The 17,061-nt window shown below is 35.9% G+C and overlaps 1 protein-coding gene across 2 annotated transcripts in view; it reads right to left on the reverse strand.

The window, feature by feature from the left end:
* Positions 1-3,565: 3,565 nt before the first annotated feature.
* CIR1 (corepressor interacting with RBPJ, CIR1) overlaps positions 3,566-17,061 on the reverse strand; it is a 43,941-nt gene continuing 30,445 nt past the window's right edge. Inside the window, exons 6-8 of one of the 2 annotated variants that reach the window (XM_054562366.1) lie at positions 7,223-7,329; positions 6,034-6,119; positions 3,566-4,598 (exon numbers count right to left, since the gene is read on the reverse strand). In XM_054562366.1, the coding sequence (XP_054418341.1) occupies positions 3,884-4,598; positions 6,034-6,119; positions 7,223-7,329 (908 nt within the window). In that variant the 3' untranslated portion in view covers positions 3,566-3,883. The remainder of the gene's footprint in view (positions 4,599-6,033; positions 6,120-7,222; positions 7,330-17,061) is intronic. The other variant, XM_054562365.1, reaches the window with a different exon arrangement.

Below are 17,061 nucleotides of genomic sequence, written 5' to 3' on the forward strand. Positions count from 1 at the left end.
ACTGGAAGGGACAACCGCAGCCCGAGCTCACTCTAGCACCCACTCCGGCCGCTTTCTGGCTTCCTCCGGGTTGAGGGCGAGGTCCTTGAAAGCCCCGCTTCGGCCAGCAACCACGCCCCCGAACCTCTACTTCTGCCCACGCCTTCGAGTCAGAGACTGGTTTCCCTGTGTCTACGCAGGGGCAACGGTGGCTCGCCGGCAGTGTGGGCCAGAATGTGCATGCCTTTCCATGACTGTCATGGCAACTCCTGCGTTTCATCCCGCAGCTGGCTTCATTATTACTGTTACATTCTGAGGGTGGTGGTAAGTGTGGCGTGAAGGGAGGAGAAAGAGGGAAGGTGATGAGTATCTGCTTCCTTTCTGTCAGCAGGACCGGGTTTTAGGAACCTCATCAGGAGAGCTCTCAGCTGTCATCGCATTTCCCAAACCTTAGAGTTCCCTGGGCCTTATTTGTTCCTCACAACTCTTTTAAAGGATCTCTCCTTTTTGATCCAGAAAACACTCCCAAGGCCTGGAGCTATTGCATGCCTTTCTTCATCTCAGTGGTAACTACCAAAGTTTCCTTTTCAGAAAACTCAGTATTTCTTAATATCCTTCCGCTACTTAGGTTAAAATGCAGCTTTCTTCCTGTTGTTAAGCACAGGGTGTGGAGGATGAGGCCTCTACCAGCGTCCTGGCCCCGTGGTCATTAGGTAAGGAGGAGAGTGAAATGGCTCGAGTGGATTTTGGAAATCTTTGAGCTTCAGTGCTAAAGCATATTAAATATTTGGTGATTAAAACTGGAGCTCCCAGCAGCGTGGACTGATCTGATTCACTATCAGCCAGTGCTCTCAGGGAAGAACGGCAAGATAGGTCTCTACAAGCCTTTCAGATAAACAGCTTTTTTCGGATTAAAACCGTACAATGTAAAACAAGATCTCCATTTCATATTGTAAGGTAAACAGACCTGCCACTTTGCTGCAGCAACCTCTGCTTATTTTGACACATTTATTAAATGAAATTATGACTAACCACATAGCACTCAGATAAGTAAACAAGTCGTAACCTAGTAATCTGATCCTTCTTGGCCATTTGTAAATCGACAGCACCTCCTACAGGAATTAATTTGCTAGTGTTAAATTATGTTAAATATTAGGCCAGGGAAAACGGGAGTGCCCCAGAAATATCTCCTGACTGCCAGTGTGTTTCCAGGCCCCTGGACAAATAAATGTCACTAGGCACACCCACATTTCTTTAAAAAAACTTCTATTGAGGGTAAGAAGAATTAGAAATTTCATCAGACGACTCCTGTGGTTTTTTAAAAATGTCACTGTTGAAGACTTTTGTTCTTGAATCATATTCATTACACTTGAAGGATTCCTTTTTGGTTTTCAGTACTTTGGGGACTCTACACATACAACTAGGTATCTTTTTTATTATGAGGCTTATCTATGGTTTTTACCTTTCAAAAGCAAAAGCAGAATTGGTGTCTAACATTTTTATTTAAAAAATCACTTCCAATTCCTTTTACTGGTATCATTCAAATATGCAGAACAAGTAAGGTGAGTCTCCTTAAAGTCCTTACCTTATGACTGTGTGTGACAATGCCTCTGTTCATTTTTTAGGTTTGTAGTGTTGATATACCAGCCCCTCAGGTGACCAAGGCTAAAAGCCAAACAACAAATCAATTTGATCTCCCACAAATACATTGGAATTTTTACCACTAGATGGATAAGTTGGTAGCACTTTATATTTTTTCAATCTTAACAATGAAGGATAATTAAACCAGAAATTTAAAAAATTCCTCTGGCCACATAAAATTAAAAGAGGACCACACTTTTGCAAAAGGCAAATGAAAAAAGTGTAAGAAATACTAATGTATTTTTAAAATTCATTTTAAATTACAGGATGCATTTCAACATTTCTCTTCATGAACACTGTATTGGTTCAGAAATCTTATTTTATTTTAAAGATTTTATTTATTTTTAGAGAGAAGGGAAGGGAGGGAGACTGAGAGGGAAACACTGGTCACGCTCCCAGCCCAGGCATGTGCCTTGACTGGGAATCAAACTGGTGACCTGTTAGTTTGCAGCCCTGTGCTCAATCTACTGAGCCACACACCATCCAGGACCAGAAATCCTTTAAGGCAATAGATACTGAATAGGTTTTGACATTATAAAAATTATAAAGTCTAAAAAGGCATAAGATAGAAAATAATTAATGCAACACTGATGAACTCAAGGTGTAAATTAGCAGCCTTTATCAATTTCAAATGCATGCTTTTTTTATATTCTAAATGAAGAAAAGGGATCTTTTAGGTGCACTGTAAGCTGTTAAAGAATACTGTAAAAGGAATTCAAATTCTTCCACACTGAATCTAAATAATCAGAGTTGCTTATTCCTTTCCTTCTAAATCAAAGGGCATTTGCGTGTGTTTATACAAGACAAAGACATACATATCCTACATGGAGTACTGTTATTTACCTCTTCTTTCACACTTACTTACTTTCTTACAGAATTTACAAAATTATGACTGCCAACTCTGAAAACAATCTGATCAATATTTATACTGTACTACATAACAGATGTTTTAAAAATGTGGAACCCTGGTAAAAAATACTTGTGTCATGATGTTTAGTATATATTTTTTGGAATTGAATGTTGTATTTTTGTACTGATTTTTTCTATAGTTTCCCATTACCAGATCCTTTGAAACACAAGGGAAAAATCTGCAGATAAGTTATATGCTTGTACTCATGAAATATATCTGAATAGTTTACATCGGTCCATTAGTGACATTACATAAATGCTTAACTTTTAGAATTCTTTAACAGCTATATGCCAGTAGTAGAAAGACCATCTGTGGTAGGTAGAATAATGGTTCTTTAAAGATATACACATCTTAATCCTTGGAACCCATCAATAAGTTAGGTTATATGGCAGAAGGGAATTAAGGTTACAAATCAGTTGATTTTAAAATAGGATGATTCTCCTGGTGGGCCCATTATAATCACAAGGGTCTTTAAAAGCAGAAGAGGGATGCAGAATGTGAAAGTGTCACAGTGATTAGATATGAGGCTTGACTTGTGTTTGTTAGCTTTGAAGATGGAAGGGGCCAGAAGCCAAGCAATGCTGGCAGCCTCTGGAAGCTGGAATAGGTGAGCAAATGGTTTTTTATTAGGGCTTCCAGAAAGAACCAATTTGATCTTACCCTGGTGAGAACAATTTTAGACTTCTGATCTCTAAGAACTGTAGAATATTTTTTGTGTTGTTTTAAGTTTGAGGTAATTTGTTATGGTGGCATAAAAATATTAATGTATCACCCTAATGTAAATAGCTTACTCTGTATAACAAAACACCTGAAAGGAGCTCAGTTAACTGGAGTGCCAGTCCCAATGTGCCAAGGTTGTGGGTTCAAACTGCAGGCAGGGTACATATAAGAATCAACTGGTGAATGCATAAATAAGTGGAAAAACCAATGGATGTTTCTCTCTCTATTTCTCTCTAAAATCAGTAACTGAAACATAAAAACTTTAAAAAAGTTTTAAAGAAATAAATTCTACCCATTCAATTGTGTTATCATTCTTTTAATGATGTTTCAGAACAAAGAAAATGTCACCAAGTTATATGGGGTTTTTATTTGGCATAGAGGGCACAGGAAACACTTATCAACAGAAAATATTTTTAAACCTCCAAAATAGAATACTTACAAATATTTGGAAAGTTCGTTCTTATGAGATTCATGTAGTTTTGTAACTTGATATGACAGTTCACAGAGATGGAGAATTAAAATAGAGTTTTTTTTATTAGGAAGACAATAGTACATATTAGCCCTTGCTAAAGGTATTTGATAAGGAAGTGGAGATATTTTTATTCCCAGGTAATTGTCGCATGCAATCTCTCTTTACTCTCTACTTCTGCTTCGTTCTCTCTGCATTCTTCCTTTTCTGTATATATCTGTGCCATGGCTTCTGGTGTCATTTCTTCTATTCTGCTCTTCACTGGGACTTCGCTGTGGCCGTTTTCTTATCTCCCTTTGCTTGTAACTACTGTGACTTCTGCTCCGGCTTCTCCTGCTCCTCTCATCTCTGCTCCGGCTTCTCCTGCTCCTCTCATCTCTGCTCTGGCTCCTGCTGCTCCTCTCATTTCTTTCAGATCTTCTCTTCTCTAGGCGGTGGTTATGGCTTCTGGACTTTCTGTCAAAATCAGAATGACTCCATTTGCTAGTCTCCCTAGAACTCTCTTGTTTTAAAAATCTAGGCTCTTCCTTGGCTTTTTCCTTGTTACAGTGATTGCTAGAAAGTTCTTCATAAAGTTTTCTCTTCCTAGGCTTGTCCTTTTCTTCTACATCACTGTTTTTATTTCTTGAACATTTGTTTTTCTTTCTTTTCTTCTTTTGTATTTTTTTTTCTTTGTTATCACTCTCACTGCTGCTTTCTGAAGTCTCACTACAGGAAGAGGAAGAAGAGGAGGAGGAGGAGGAAGAGGAGGAGGAGGAGGAGGAGGAGGAGGAGGATTTGTTTTTATGTTTTTTTTGTTTACTTCTGCTCTTCTGAAGCTTTTTCTTTTTTCTATCTTTTTTCTTTTTCTTTTTTTTCTTCTCAAGTCGATCCAATTTCCTGTTATTGGGAAAAATAGTAACAGACTAAAAATAGTCCTTTTATAGACTAGCATAACATTTTGAATAGACTTGGTATTTTCTTAGCCGCTATTAAAGTGGCATTAAATATAAACACATATTTTATTATGCCCTGGCTGGTATAGCTCAGTGGATTGAGTGCCGGCCTGTGAACCACAGGGTTGCTGGTTTGTGTCCCAGTCGGGGCACATGCCTGGGTTGCAGGCCAGGTCCTGAGAAGGGGGCACACAAGAGGCAACCACACACTGATGTTTCTCTCCTTCTCTTTCTCCCTCCTTTTCCCTCTCTCTAAAAATAAAATAAATAAAATCTTGTAAGAAATAAATAAAAAATAAATATAAACACATACTTCATTAATGACAAATCATTTTCTTCCTTCTAAACTATTCAAGTCACATATAATTAAATTTAAAAATTAAATGCATTAAGCCAATTCTCTCACTATACTTTGCTTAATAGCAATGTCTAAAAAAAAAAATTCTTACTGAAACAGGATTTATTTTATATAGCACTCTAAATAAATGGTCATCATGATGTAAAGGTTTGGAACATGCATTAATTGGATCTACTGCAAATTCACATATAGAACTATAATCAAATGAAAAATTAATTGCTTGTATGTACCATTTTAAACTATGTAAATACTAATCAATGTTACATTATCAAAATTCAAGAGTATATTCTCCAGAAATTCTGAATAAGAATATACTTTACACTTTTTATACTGTTGTTTAGTTATATAAAATTAAATAATCATATACTGGTTTTCAACAATTGTTTAATTTATAAATAATTAGAATAATTCTATTAAGGCATTCTGAATTTCTAAAGAGTACTTCACATTCTCAGATGAGTAACTTGTTTACATGATTTGTCTGAATTCCTCTGAAATAAAAATGTCTTTCACTGGGTTCTGTCCAGCCGTTCTCAAAAATCCACATATCAAAACATGAGCTCCCTCTATTGGACTCAGAAGACATTTCTTGGATTCTTTAAACCAGAGGGAGTATGTTTAACAAGATTCATATTTACCTTAAATTTAAGCATTTTTCAGCATTCCTCATAAAATCTTACAAAATATAAAAAGAGAAATACATGGCCAAAAATATTTTCTAAGAATAACCTGCAGATATATACAAATCTATTATAACACGTAAAACCTACAAATAAAACTATTTCCAGGTGAAATGTTCTGAAAAGTGCTTTTATTTTTGTTTTTCTGAGTATATAATCTTAGATTCATTTTCATATTATTGAAAGGAAGACATAATTGTGTTACTATAGCTGAATGTGATCATGGTTTAAGTACCTTCATGAGCTCTTAGGATCAGAGTTAAATATGATACTAAGATGAAACACAAAAAAATGTAACTGAGTCCATTAAATATATACTTTTTTTTTTTTTTTTTTTTTACCTGAGAAGCTTCTGTTTTTGTTTGGTTGTTAGTGACTTTAAAAATTCAACTTCTGGATCTTCTTCACCCTCACTTGCAACATATTCCTGAGTCAACAAAGATCATTAAATTGTAAGACAAGTTAGTTAGCGGACAGTAAGAAAAACATTTATAAATAAGAAATTTTTTATTGGAGACATACTGTGGATGAGTGTGACATTTTGGACTGGAAAGTGGGGAGGGGGTAAATTAAGGAGCATCATTAGACAGTAAGAGGTTAAGACTACAGCTTTGCCAGTGTTACCAAATTTTAATCAGGAAGAGTATGTTAGAGAAACAAAACGTTTACAGCATGGCTTCTACTTTCTAACTCTTGAGTTTGAATTTAAATATCAGTATTTACAAGTTTAAATGTTTTGTTTTAAATTTAATGAAATATTAAAACCAAGATGGTTAACTTTTGGGGAAGATGAAAACATCCATAATTTTAGCCTTTATAATTTCAACAGTACATTATCAAATATATGATTAGCAAATACATATCAAATATATTGAACAATACAAATATATAATTATATAGATTATATGAACAATCCCTAGTAATGTTTGAAAAGTAATGTGCCTCTTTTCAGAACAGCACAAGTTTACGCCAGTAGGAGGAGGCTGGGTCTCAGTTTTACCTCCACCTCAAAATAGCCACATGACTTTAGAGAAATCACTTTACTTCTCTGGGCTCCAGTTTCCTCATTAAATAAGATAAATGGTTTGCATTAGGATATCTACAACCCTTTAAACTCAACCATTTTCTGAATCTATGTACAGTTAAATAAATTAATGTTTCAAATATTTTCTGTAATTTTTAGGTGTTTTCCTTTACAAACTTCCTCCCTTTGGTTCTATTTAATGCCACCTCAGGAGTAAGTTAGCAGGAAAGAAAAAAAATAACAACCTTATCACTAGTTTAGTTAGATATTTCATCCACATAAACCCAGAGGAGCAGTTTCATTTATTAAAATATAGGTTTAAAAACAATTTCTCATTTAAGTTAAGATAATAAAGAAGCAAAATCAAAATACATTTTAGGCACTTTCTTAGCTTTATTTTGCTTTCCTATGGATATATGCATATTGGAAAACATTAAGTAGCAATTCACAAGCAATCACATTTAGATTTATAGACATTTTCAGCTTACTGATAAAAAGATCATTACCTGTGATGGATCATTTGCGGTCAAGTTTCTCCCCAGTACATTTCGTTTCAATGCAAACCCACTGTTTCTCATCTCCGCTATTAGCTCCGAGGGGTGCATCGATGGCCCTGTTCACAAAAATCACAGTTTGAATGTATCATTTATATCCCTCTACCTTTTTCGGACTCCACAGTAGGAATGCAGTCGAAGCTTTGTTAAGTAAAATCACAGCTAAATCAACTCAATAATCTTCTGCTGAGCAAATAATCAGATATGATTTTCTGAAACAGCAGTCTGGAGATTCAGAATAGAAAATAATTGCATTTTTCTTTATGTGCTAGGGGATTCTCTTATGTAACTTTGAGAGAAAAAGATATATTTAGATGCTATCTGTGTGGTAGCTTTTAGTATAAGATCAAAGCAAAACGATAACAAAAACTGCAATTAAACTTTTAATTATTATTTTAGTAAGAATTCAATTTAAAAGATACTTTTAAAGGTACATGATCAATTTATTATTCTAGTTACCAATTCAAAGTTCCTCACCATTATTTATCATTCAATTTAAAAGAGATACTTTTAAAGGTACATGATCAATTTATTATTCTAGTTACCAATTCAAAGTTCCTCACCATTATTTATCAAGTATCAGTAGAGTACATTGCCCTGTAGTTGCTAATTATCAGGAACACACACACATACATACACACTCTCACACAGCACTATGGATGTGGTTTCTATTTCAGTTAATCTCATGTGGGTACTCACATGTGTGCACTTGCACATTTGTGTATACCTCCAGAGCTTGTAATTTCTAGTTACTAGTGTGGCGTTGGTGACAAGCGATTTTAGACTGGCTATAGGTTTGTATGTGTTATATTTTTTACAAGCTGCAATTTCCACCTTTGCAAAATCCCAAACTGAAAAGTGAGCTTCTTTTTGGTCACATAATATATACTAAAGATAAATAATATGGAATAAAGGTAGATATAATTAAAAACCAAAAAATTTTAAACATCTGAGACCTTCCCTCAAACGTTATTAGGTTTATATATAAGGTAGGAGAGGCTCTTTCCAGTTTCATTTTGTTTTCCCTGCAGGTAGCAAATAATGATAACAGTTCATGGAAGCTATTAAAGTTTCTGGCCTAAATCATCTTAAATGAATGATGCTGGGCGATGTATCTGGAATACAAGAATAAGACAATTCCTGCAAACAAGAAATTCATAAGGGAGGTAGCAGATAGAGAAACATTCAGAGACCAATTCTCTAGTTTGAATTAAGTACTTCACCTATTTGTCTTTTTACTGCTTTACTGAATGTTTACCTATATGTTACCATGGAAGACAAAAGGCAATAAAATTAAAATCTGTTCACTTGTTAGTAGCATCTTTGATAAAAGTTTGGTCATGGAGTTCAGGTGTGGGTAAATATCTCTTACTGAATTCTATGTGATTTTACCCTTTATGCATGTTACCACGAACAACTGAAAGTTGGCTTTAGGTGTCAGGCAGATAATAGGGGAAAAGATGCCTATTACTGGAGGATGGAAAGTTATTAATAATGAGATGCTTTAATTTATTGGGGGGAAAAAGCCTTACTTAGTTGAAAACAAAACAAAAACATTGTGAAGTAGCATCTCATTTCATTAAGATTTTATTTTAAAATAATATAGGATTTTTTATTTTTCTTTTACACAGGATATTTAACTCCTATGGATTACTTTAATAATCTTTTAATTATTCAGTTTGGTTGATAATATTGATAATAAAACCTTAAGCTGAATTTTATTTTTTTATTTTTTTAAAATTTATTTTCTTTATTTTTTCAAATATATTTGTCTCTGCCTTCCCCCAACCACCTTCCTCTGCCCCCTCCCCATCTCCTTTCCTCAATCCTTCCCCTTTGGTTTTTGTCCATTAGACCTTGCTACATGTTCCCCGACCCTCCCATTCCCTTCCTTTTCCTCTGTCCCTCCCTCCCTCCATCCCTCTTGTCTCTGTTCGTTTCTTTTCCTTTCAGTGCTGTTGGTCTTATTTTCCTTGCATCTTTGTATTGTTGGTTAGGGTCCGCTTACAGGTGAGATCATATAGTATTTGTCTTTCGCCCCCTGGCTTATTTCACTTAGCATAATGCTCTCTAGTTCCATCCATGCTGTTGCGAAGTTTAGTAGTTTTTTTTTTCTTTCTGCTGTGTAGTATTCCATTGTGTAAATGTACCATAGTTTTTTGATCCAGTATTCTACTGATGGGCATTTAGGCTGCTTCCAACACTTGGCTATTGTAAATTGTGCTGCTATGAACATTCGGGTGCATAGGTTCTTTTGAATTGGCATTTCAACTGGAGGTAAAAGACCTGTATGCAGAAAACTATACAACATTGAAGAAAGAAATTAAGGAAGACACAAATAAATGGAAGCATATACTGTGCTCATGGATTGGAAGAATTAATATCATCAAAATGTCCATACTACCCAAAGCAATTTATAGATTCAACGCAACCCCTATTAAGATACCAATGATGTATTTCACAGAAATAGAACAGACATTTCAAAAATTTATATGGAACCATAAACGACCCCGAATAGCCGCAGCAATTTTGAGAAACACAAAGTAGGAGGTATCACAATACCAGACATCAAACTCTACTACAAAGCCACTATACTCAAGACAATCTGGTACTGGCACAAGAACAGACCCATAGACCAGTGGAACAGAATAGAAAGCCCAGAAATAAGCCCAGGTCTATATGGGCAACTATTATTTGACAAAGGGGGCAGAAGCATAAAATGGAGCAATAATAGCCTCTTCAACAAATGGTGTTGGGAGAGCTGGACGGCTACATGCAAAAAATTGAAACTGGATCATCAGCTGACACCATACACAAAAATAAACTCAAGATGGATAAAAGACTTAAATATAAGTCGCAACACCATAAAAGTCCTAGAGAACATTGGCAGGAAACTCTCAGATATCCCACGCAGCAAGTTTTTCACCGCTATGTCTCCTAAAGCAAGGGACATAAAGGAAAGAATAAGCAAGTGGGACCTCATCAAAATAAGAAGCTTCTGCACGGCTAAAGAAAACATCAGCAAAATGAAAAGGGAGCCAGCCCTATGGGAAAATATATTTGCTAATGATACATCAGATAGAGGTTTGATCTCCAAGATATATAAAGAACTCACTCGACTCCACTCCAAGACAACAAATGATCCAATGAAAAAATGGGCAAAGGACCTGGGCAGACGCTTTTCCAAGGAGGAGATACAGAGGGCCCAGAGACATTTGAAAGGATGCTCAGCATCACTAGCCATCAGAGAAATGCAGATCAAAACCACCATGAGGTACCATCTCACACCGGTCAGAATGGCCATCATAAACAGATCAATAAACAACAGGTGCTGGCAAGGCTGTGGATAAAAGGGAACACTAGTACACTGTTGGTGGGACTGAAGACTGGTACAGCCATTGTGGAAAGCAGTGTGGAATTTCTTCAAAAAGCTGAAAATGGAACTGCCTTTTGATCCAGTGATTCCTCTGCTGGGACTATACCCTATGAATTTTAAATATTAATACTGGTTGCCTCTAAATGGCATAAAAGTGCTCATCCAATTAATACAAATGACTCTTGGAGAACTCAAAATTGAGTTGATCTAAATAGATTATATAGATATAATAAAAAAAATTAAATTAGTGTTTACTTTGGTGGCTTCTCAAATTTCACATAGAAACATAACTTTATAAAGTAGAAAATGTCTTTTCTGAAGTGCCAAAACTACATTTCATTGTCAAGAACTGTTTTAGATGTCAGATGAATTCATAAAACAAACCTAAGAATGAGGATAGAAACCACTACAGTAAAGGGCCAAAGAACGTAGTCATTATGATGGGAGGTCACTAATTTCATCAGAAGATGGGTGATTTTAATAAGATGTTTTAGAAAACATGCTTTTTTACATTTTATGTCTTTTTTTTACATTTTCATTACAGTACTTTTAATTACTTCAAGAAAATGACATCGTTCCTCAATCTGATAGAGCATACAGATTATGAAAGAAACATTAGTCTTCTAGCATTTATATTTCTTCAAAACCTGAACTGATTTCTGTGCAGTACATATGCTTAGCATAGACTTCCACACTGTAAGACTGTAAATAAAGTGCTTAGTGAAATACCTGGCAAATAGTACTCAATAAATAGTAACCATTTTTTGCCAACAGCTATAAAACTTTTATGATTATCTTATGATACATTCTTCATAATTAAAAAAATACTTAGTAATAACATTAAAAAAAAAGATTTTATTTATTTGTTCTTAGTCAGAGGGGAGGGGAGGGACAAAGACAGGGAGAGAAACGTTGATGTGTGGGAGAAACACCAATCGTTTGCCTCTTTCATGGGCCCTGACCGGAGACGAGTCTGCAACCCAGGTAGGGGAACCAAACAGGCACTTTGCAGGATGATGCCCCATCAACTGAGCTATACAAGTCAGGGCAGTTAGTAGCATTTTTCAAAATCCTTTCTTATTCAAATACATTATTTTTGTACTTAAAGCTTCTCCTTTCATCAAAATTTCTGGATTTGGAAGACATGACAAGTCATATTTAATTAAGATATATTTAATAAGATGTCTTTATACTTTCGTGTTACTGTGACAGTGGCTATATAGAGTTACTTTGACAGAAATGCCTCAGAGAACTGAACATTTGTTGATATAATAGATTATACAGATATATTAAAAAAACATTTTACAAATATGTTAAAATGCAAAATCACTACTTTTACGTACAGTGTCTCAATACTTTAAATTACAGCTGACGTTTGGACTCAGGAATGTTTGGTTTGCTCTTAAATTTGCTACAGCAGAATAATTCTAAATAATCCAGAAAAAGGGCACTTATTTTAAAATGTTGATTTTGTGAGAGCTCCTTTCTAGATCCTATAAGCCAGGATAAGTTAAGCCTCTATACCATGAAAACCAATGTTTCAACTTACGAAATCAGGTCCACTGAAGGAAATGTTTTCAATACTTATTAATTTTGCAAACTTTCTTTGCTGTGATATGGGTAAGCAACAAAGTACTAACTGTAACTATGGTATTCAGTTCTGTGTCCTGATTAAACCAACTATTTTCTACTAGAAAAATACCATGAAGTCAGTATCCCAGGGGGAAAAAAAATTCCCCAAAAGGTGAATTATGTACAAAATTATGTTTGTAAAGGCTTTAATCTATTCATTGAAAGCATTCATTTTTATAGAACTAAGCAACAGCAATTGAAGGTAAAAAATGTTCTGTAGTAAAATAGGTATTTTATCCAATAACAATGTGCGGCATTTTGGCCATTAGGCCATACCACTGATTTCACAATTAGAGGATAGCAGTCCCATGTTAATCCTACAAATAGCACAGGAGGAAGACTAACGCTAAAGGCAAAGATACTTTTTGTTTCATTGCAAGTACCATGACAGATGTGTCTTCCAGTCAAAGTTGATCATTCTTTTCAAATGAAGAATTACCTTCTACAATATTATGGTATTTGGTGGGAGAAGAAAGGGCACTGGGTTGTAGGTTAGGTAAGGCTATATTAGAAATGCCTTTCCCTCCTTCATCAAATTTGAAACATTAATTTATAGGATGGGTCCTGTTTGCTGAAACTAAATGGCTATTCCTAAAATGAATATAGTTTTGTTTGCTATTACAGTGGTGATCAATTTTTTTCTTCCCATTGTGAATGTGTATATGTATTTTAAAAACTTTATATTACAAAAAATTTCCAACCTAGAGAGGATAATGCAATGAGCTTTATGCTTTCATCACACAGTGTGAACAATTATCAATATTTTGCCATTCGTGTTTTATCTATTAACCCCAACTTTCTTTTTCCTTTCTGATAGAGTATTTTAATAAATGTCAGACATATATATCACTAACAAATAAAGACTATGTCTTAAAGATAAAACCCCAACACCTTTAACACATTCTCTATTTCTAATTTTAAAACCATCTAATATCCAGTCAACATTCAGATACCCTAACAGTCTCAAAAGTATCTTTTTTTTAAATCCTCACTCAAAGGTTTACTCATTTTTAGAGAGACACATCGATGTGAGAGAGAAACATCAACCCCATATGCACCCAGACCAGAGATCGAACCTACAACTTAGGTATGTGCCCTGACCAGGGATCAAACCTGCAACCTTCTGGTGGACAGGATGATGCTCCAACCAACCAAGCCACCTGGCCCAGGCTCAAAAGCATCTTTTTATAATTGTTCAGATTAGGATTCATACAAGGTCCACATGCTGCATTTGTTTCACACCTCTTTTAAGTCTGCCTCTCTCTCTCTCTATTGATGTATAACTTACATACATTTGAGGTCTCTTTCAAGCTAAAAAAATTAAGCTACCTTTCCCTCTCTCCCCCATTACTATTGTACTATTTTTTTTTGTTGAAGAATCTCGGTCATTTATCCTGTAGAATTTCCCAAATTCTGAAGAGTAACATCATTTAATAGGTTTTTCTAGCCCTTGTATTTCCTGTAAATTTATAATTAGGTCTATAGGCTTATTACTAAATTATTTTGGTAATTTATAGCACATATTTTGGGGTAATATATAGAAAATCTTCTGAAGTTTGAATTTAGGAAATGATACCTGAAAACACACACATTTCTGGCTAATGAACCAGACTATGGAAAAAAGGCTGAGACTTCAATCTGCCATGTTCCTGCTTTCACCACATATTTACTAGTTACATCAACAGTGGTATAATCTTAACAATAGTGTGTTTCAAAAGAAACCCCTCAACATTATCACAAATAAAATATATTATAATTCTTACTACCATGAAAGTGCAACCTTCTTTCCTAATCCTAAAGTTAAATTGACTATATTGAGTCAAAAAGCCACTCCTTGTCCCTAAAAGTAAAAAGGACACTTAGAGACACTAGTTCTAGCATAGGATCAAGCAAGGCATCTGTGTCTAATAGGAATTATCAAGAATTATCTTACACTTGTATGTGATTCCTAATATTACCTAACCTTTTTGCTTTTGAGAAAGCTTATAGAAAGTTATTATAAAAAAAGACTAAAAAAGGGGGCACAGTAGGAACATGCAGCACAAGGCCCAGGGAAAAAGTGAACAAAAGCTATTAATAAAGTGTGTGGGTGATTTTTATTTATATAGATGAGAATGTTTTATGTATGATTTTCTAAAGGTTATGCAAGAACCAATTGTACTGAATTGTAATAAAATTGCTCCATACTGGGAATTTTCCTGACACACTGCCAGTTCATCTTAGTGGAGGCTGGGAACAATAGGGTTTCTTATTGCCCTTATCCCAAGTTCATAATGAAGACATCTAATTTGATCTCTATTAATACATACAATGTAAAGGAAAAATTAAACATTTTATTTAATCTATGTGTCTGGAAAATACACAAAAGTAAGGAAAGATAAAACTGCCCTTATTGTATGCTAATAGAAAACACTTTACTAAAAACAGCCTTGCTTTACAGAATCAATACAGTTAAAGATATATGGCTTATATTCATGTCTTTAAACTTACATTTTACATGTAATTTATATGCAGATATTTTACTTTTTAAAAAGATTTTTATTTATTTCTTTTTAGAGGGGGGGATGGAGAAAGAGAGGGAGAGAAACATCAATGTGTGGTTGCATCTTGTGCGCCCCCTACCTGGGACCTGGCCTGCAACCCAGGCATGTGCCCTGCACTCAGAATGGAACTGGCGACCCTTTGGTTCGCAGGCCGGCGCTCAATCCACTGAGCCACACCAGCCAGGGCTATATGCAGATACTTTAATGATGATACATCCAGCTATAATAAAGTCCCTAGAGGACTAAGAAAAATCATTTGTTACCTGATGACAGATGGACACTAGACTTTGGGTGGTAAGCACACAGTGAAACATACAAATGATGTATTACAGAATTGTATATGTGAAACTTTTATAGAGGGGGGAAAAGAGAGAGAAAGAGAGAGAAACAGCGACGTGCTAGAGAAACACTGGGTGCCCTCCGCAGGCCCCCTAACCAGGAACCTGGCCAGCAACCCAGGCACATGCCCCACCTGGGAATTGAACTGGTGACCTCTTGGTGTGCAGACTGGTGCTCAATCCACTGAGCCGCATCACCCAGGGCAGCACTATGTTTTAAATAAGTTATGAGAAATATTTATGAGAATATTAATGCTCTTAAAGTTATGCATCTACACACCTCAAAGACAGTATGTTGAGTCATAGAAGTCAGGCACAAAAGAATACATACTGTATGACTCCATTTACATCAAGTTCATGAACAGATAAACCTAATATTTGGGATTAGAAACTAAAATAATGGTTGTGGGTGCAGGAGGCCTACTGGGAAGGAAAAGAGGATGTTTTCTAGGGTGACTGTAATGCTCTCTATCTTGTCAAAGACATTGGTTATATGGGCGCAAACATTTGTCAAACTCAAACTCTACACTTAAGCCCAGTGTTTTACTTAAAAAAAAAGTTACACATGATATTTTAAATCAGTCAACAATAATTACTGATTATAAGACAGAGAATCCAAGATGGCAGAGGAGTAAGTGGAAGCTACACTAACTTCCTCCCAGGACCAAACCGGAATTACAACTAAATTGTAATCATCCTGAATAACCAACTGAGCACTAGCTGGAGAGAAGACTTATAACCAAAGACAGACAGAAGAAACCACTTCACCACAATGAGACTGGCAGGGAGTGCAGGGGAGGCACAGGAGGGCTGGCTGGGCTCCAAGCATGGCAGCTGAAATCCTGGAGGGATATTTCAGCAGCTGAGGGGTTCTTCCTGAATAGTGTGGTGTCTAAACTCCAAGCTAGGCTCCCCAGACTACAGCCCCAGAGCCAGAAAGGAACCCAGATAACATCCAGCTGTGAAAAGCAGCAGGGTTTCTGTCTGCCAGGGAGAGATGGCTGGAGATGCAGAGCGCCTCAAAATTTCATTTGCAGCCACTTACCCTAGGCTCTGGAAGAGAGAGAGCAGAGTGGATTAGAGATGCTTGAGGAGAGTCTGGGGTCGGTGGCTACATGGAGAGAACTAAAGGAATAGCTGCCAGGATCCCTGTGCTGAGTCATTCCCCATATTGTAGAAGCCATCTTTCTCAGAGCACTCCTCTCCAAGTGGCATCAACCTGAGAGGAAGCAATGGCCCTGCCCACAGGAATACCCTGCCTCACATTGTGGAGCTTAAGCTGGGCTGCTGATTACAGCTTGAGGCTGTATCACTGATCAATTTAACAATTAAGGCAGAAAATACAAAGAAACAACCAAAATGGGAAGACAATTAAACAGACCCCATATGAAAGAACAAAAGAATTTTCCAGAAGGACTAGATGAAATGGAGGCAAGCAATTTATCAGATAGTTTAGAGTAATGATTATAAGGATGCTCAACAGCATGAAAAAGGGCACAGAAATCATAAAAAAGGACCAGATAGAAAAAAAATGCAATATCTAAAATAAATAATACACTGGAAGGAATAAACAGTAGCTTAGATGAAACAGAGGATTGAATCAGTGATTTCGAAGACAAGGTAGAAAAAGACACCCAGGCAGAGAAGCAAAAAGAAAAAAGAATTTTAAAAAATGAAACATTTTAGTCAACGTGAAGCATAACAACATCTGGCATCATGGGAACATCAGGAGAACATAGCGAGCAAGGAATCAAGAACCTCTGAAGAAATAATGAATGAAAACTTCCCTAATCTGGTGAGGGAAAAAGACACACAAGTCCAGGAAGCTCAGAGTGTCCCAAAAAAGTTAGACTCAAAGAGGCCTATACTGAGACCCATAATTAAAATGACAAGGAAAGAATC

The sequence above is a fragment of the Pteronotus mesoamericanus genome, unplaced genomic scaffold (assembly GCF_021234165.1).
Source record: "Pteronotus mesoamericanus isolate MK-2021 breed Mesoamerican mustached bat unplaced genomic scaffold, CSHL_Meso_final scaffold_651, whole genome shotgun sequence".
Classification (NCBI taxonomy): domain Eukaryota; kingdom Metazoa; phylum Chordata; class Mammalia; order Chiroptera; family Mormoopidae; genus Pteronotus; species Pteronotus mesoamericanus.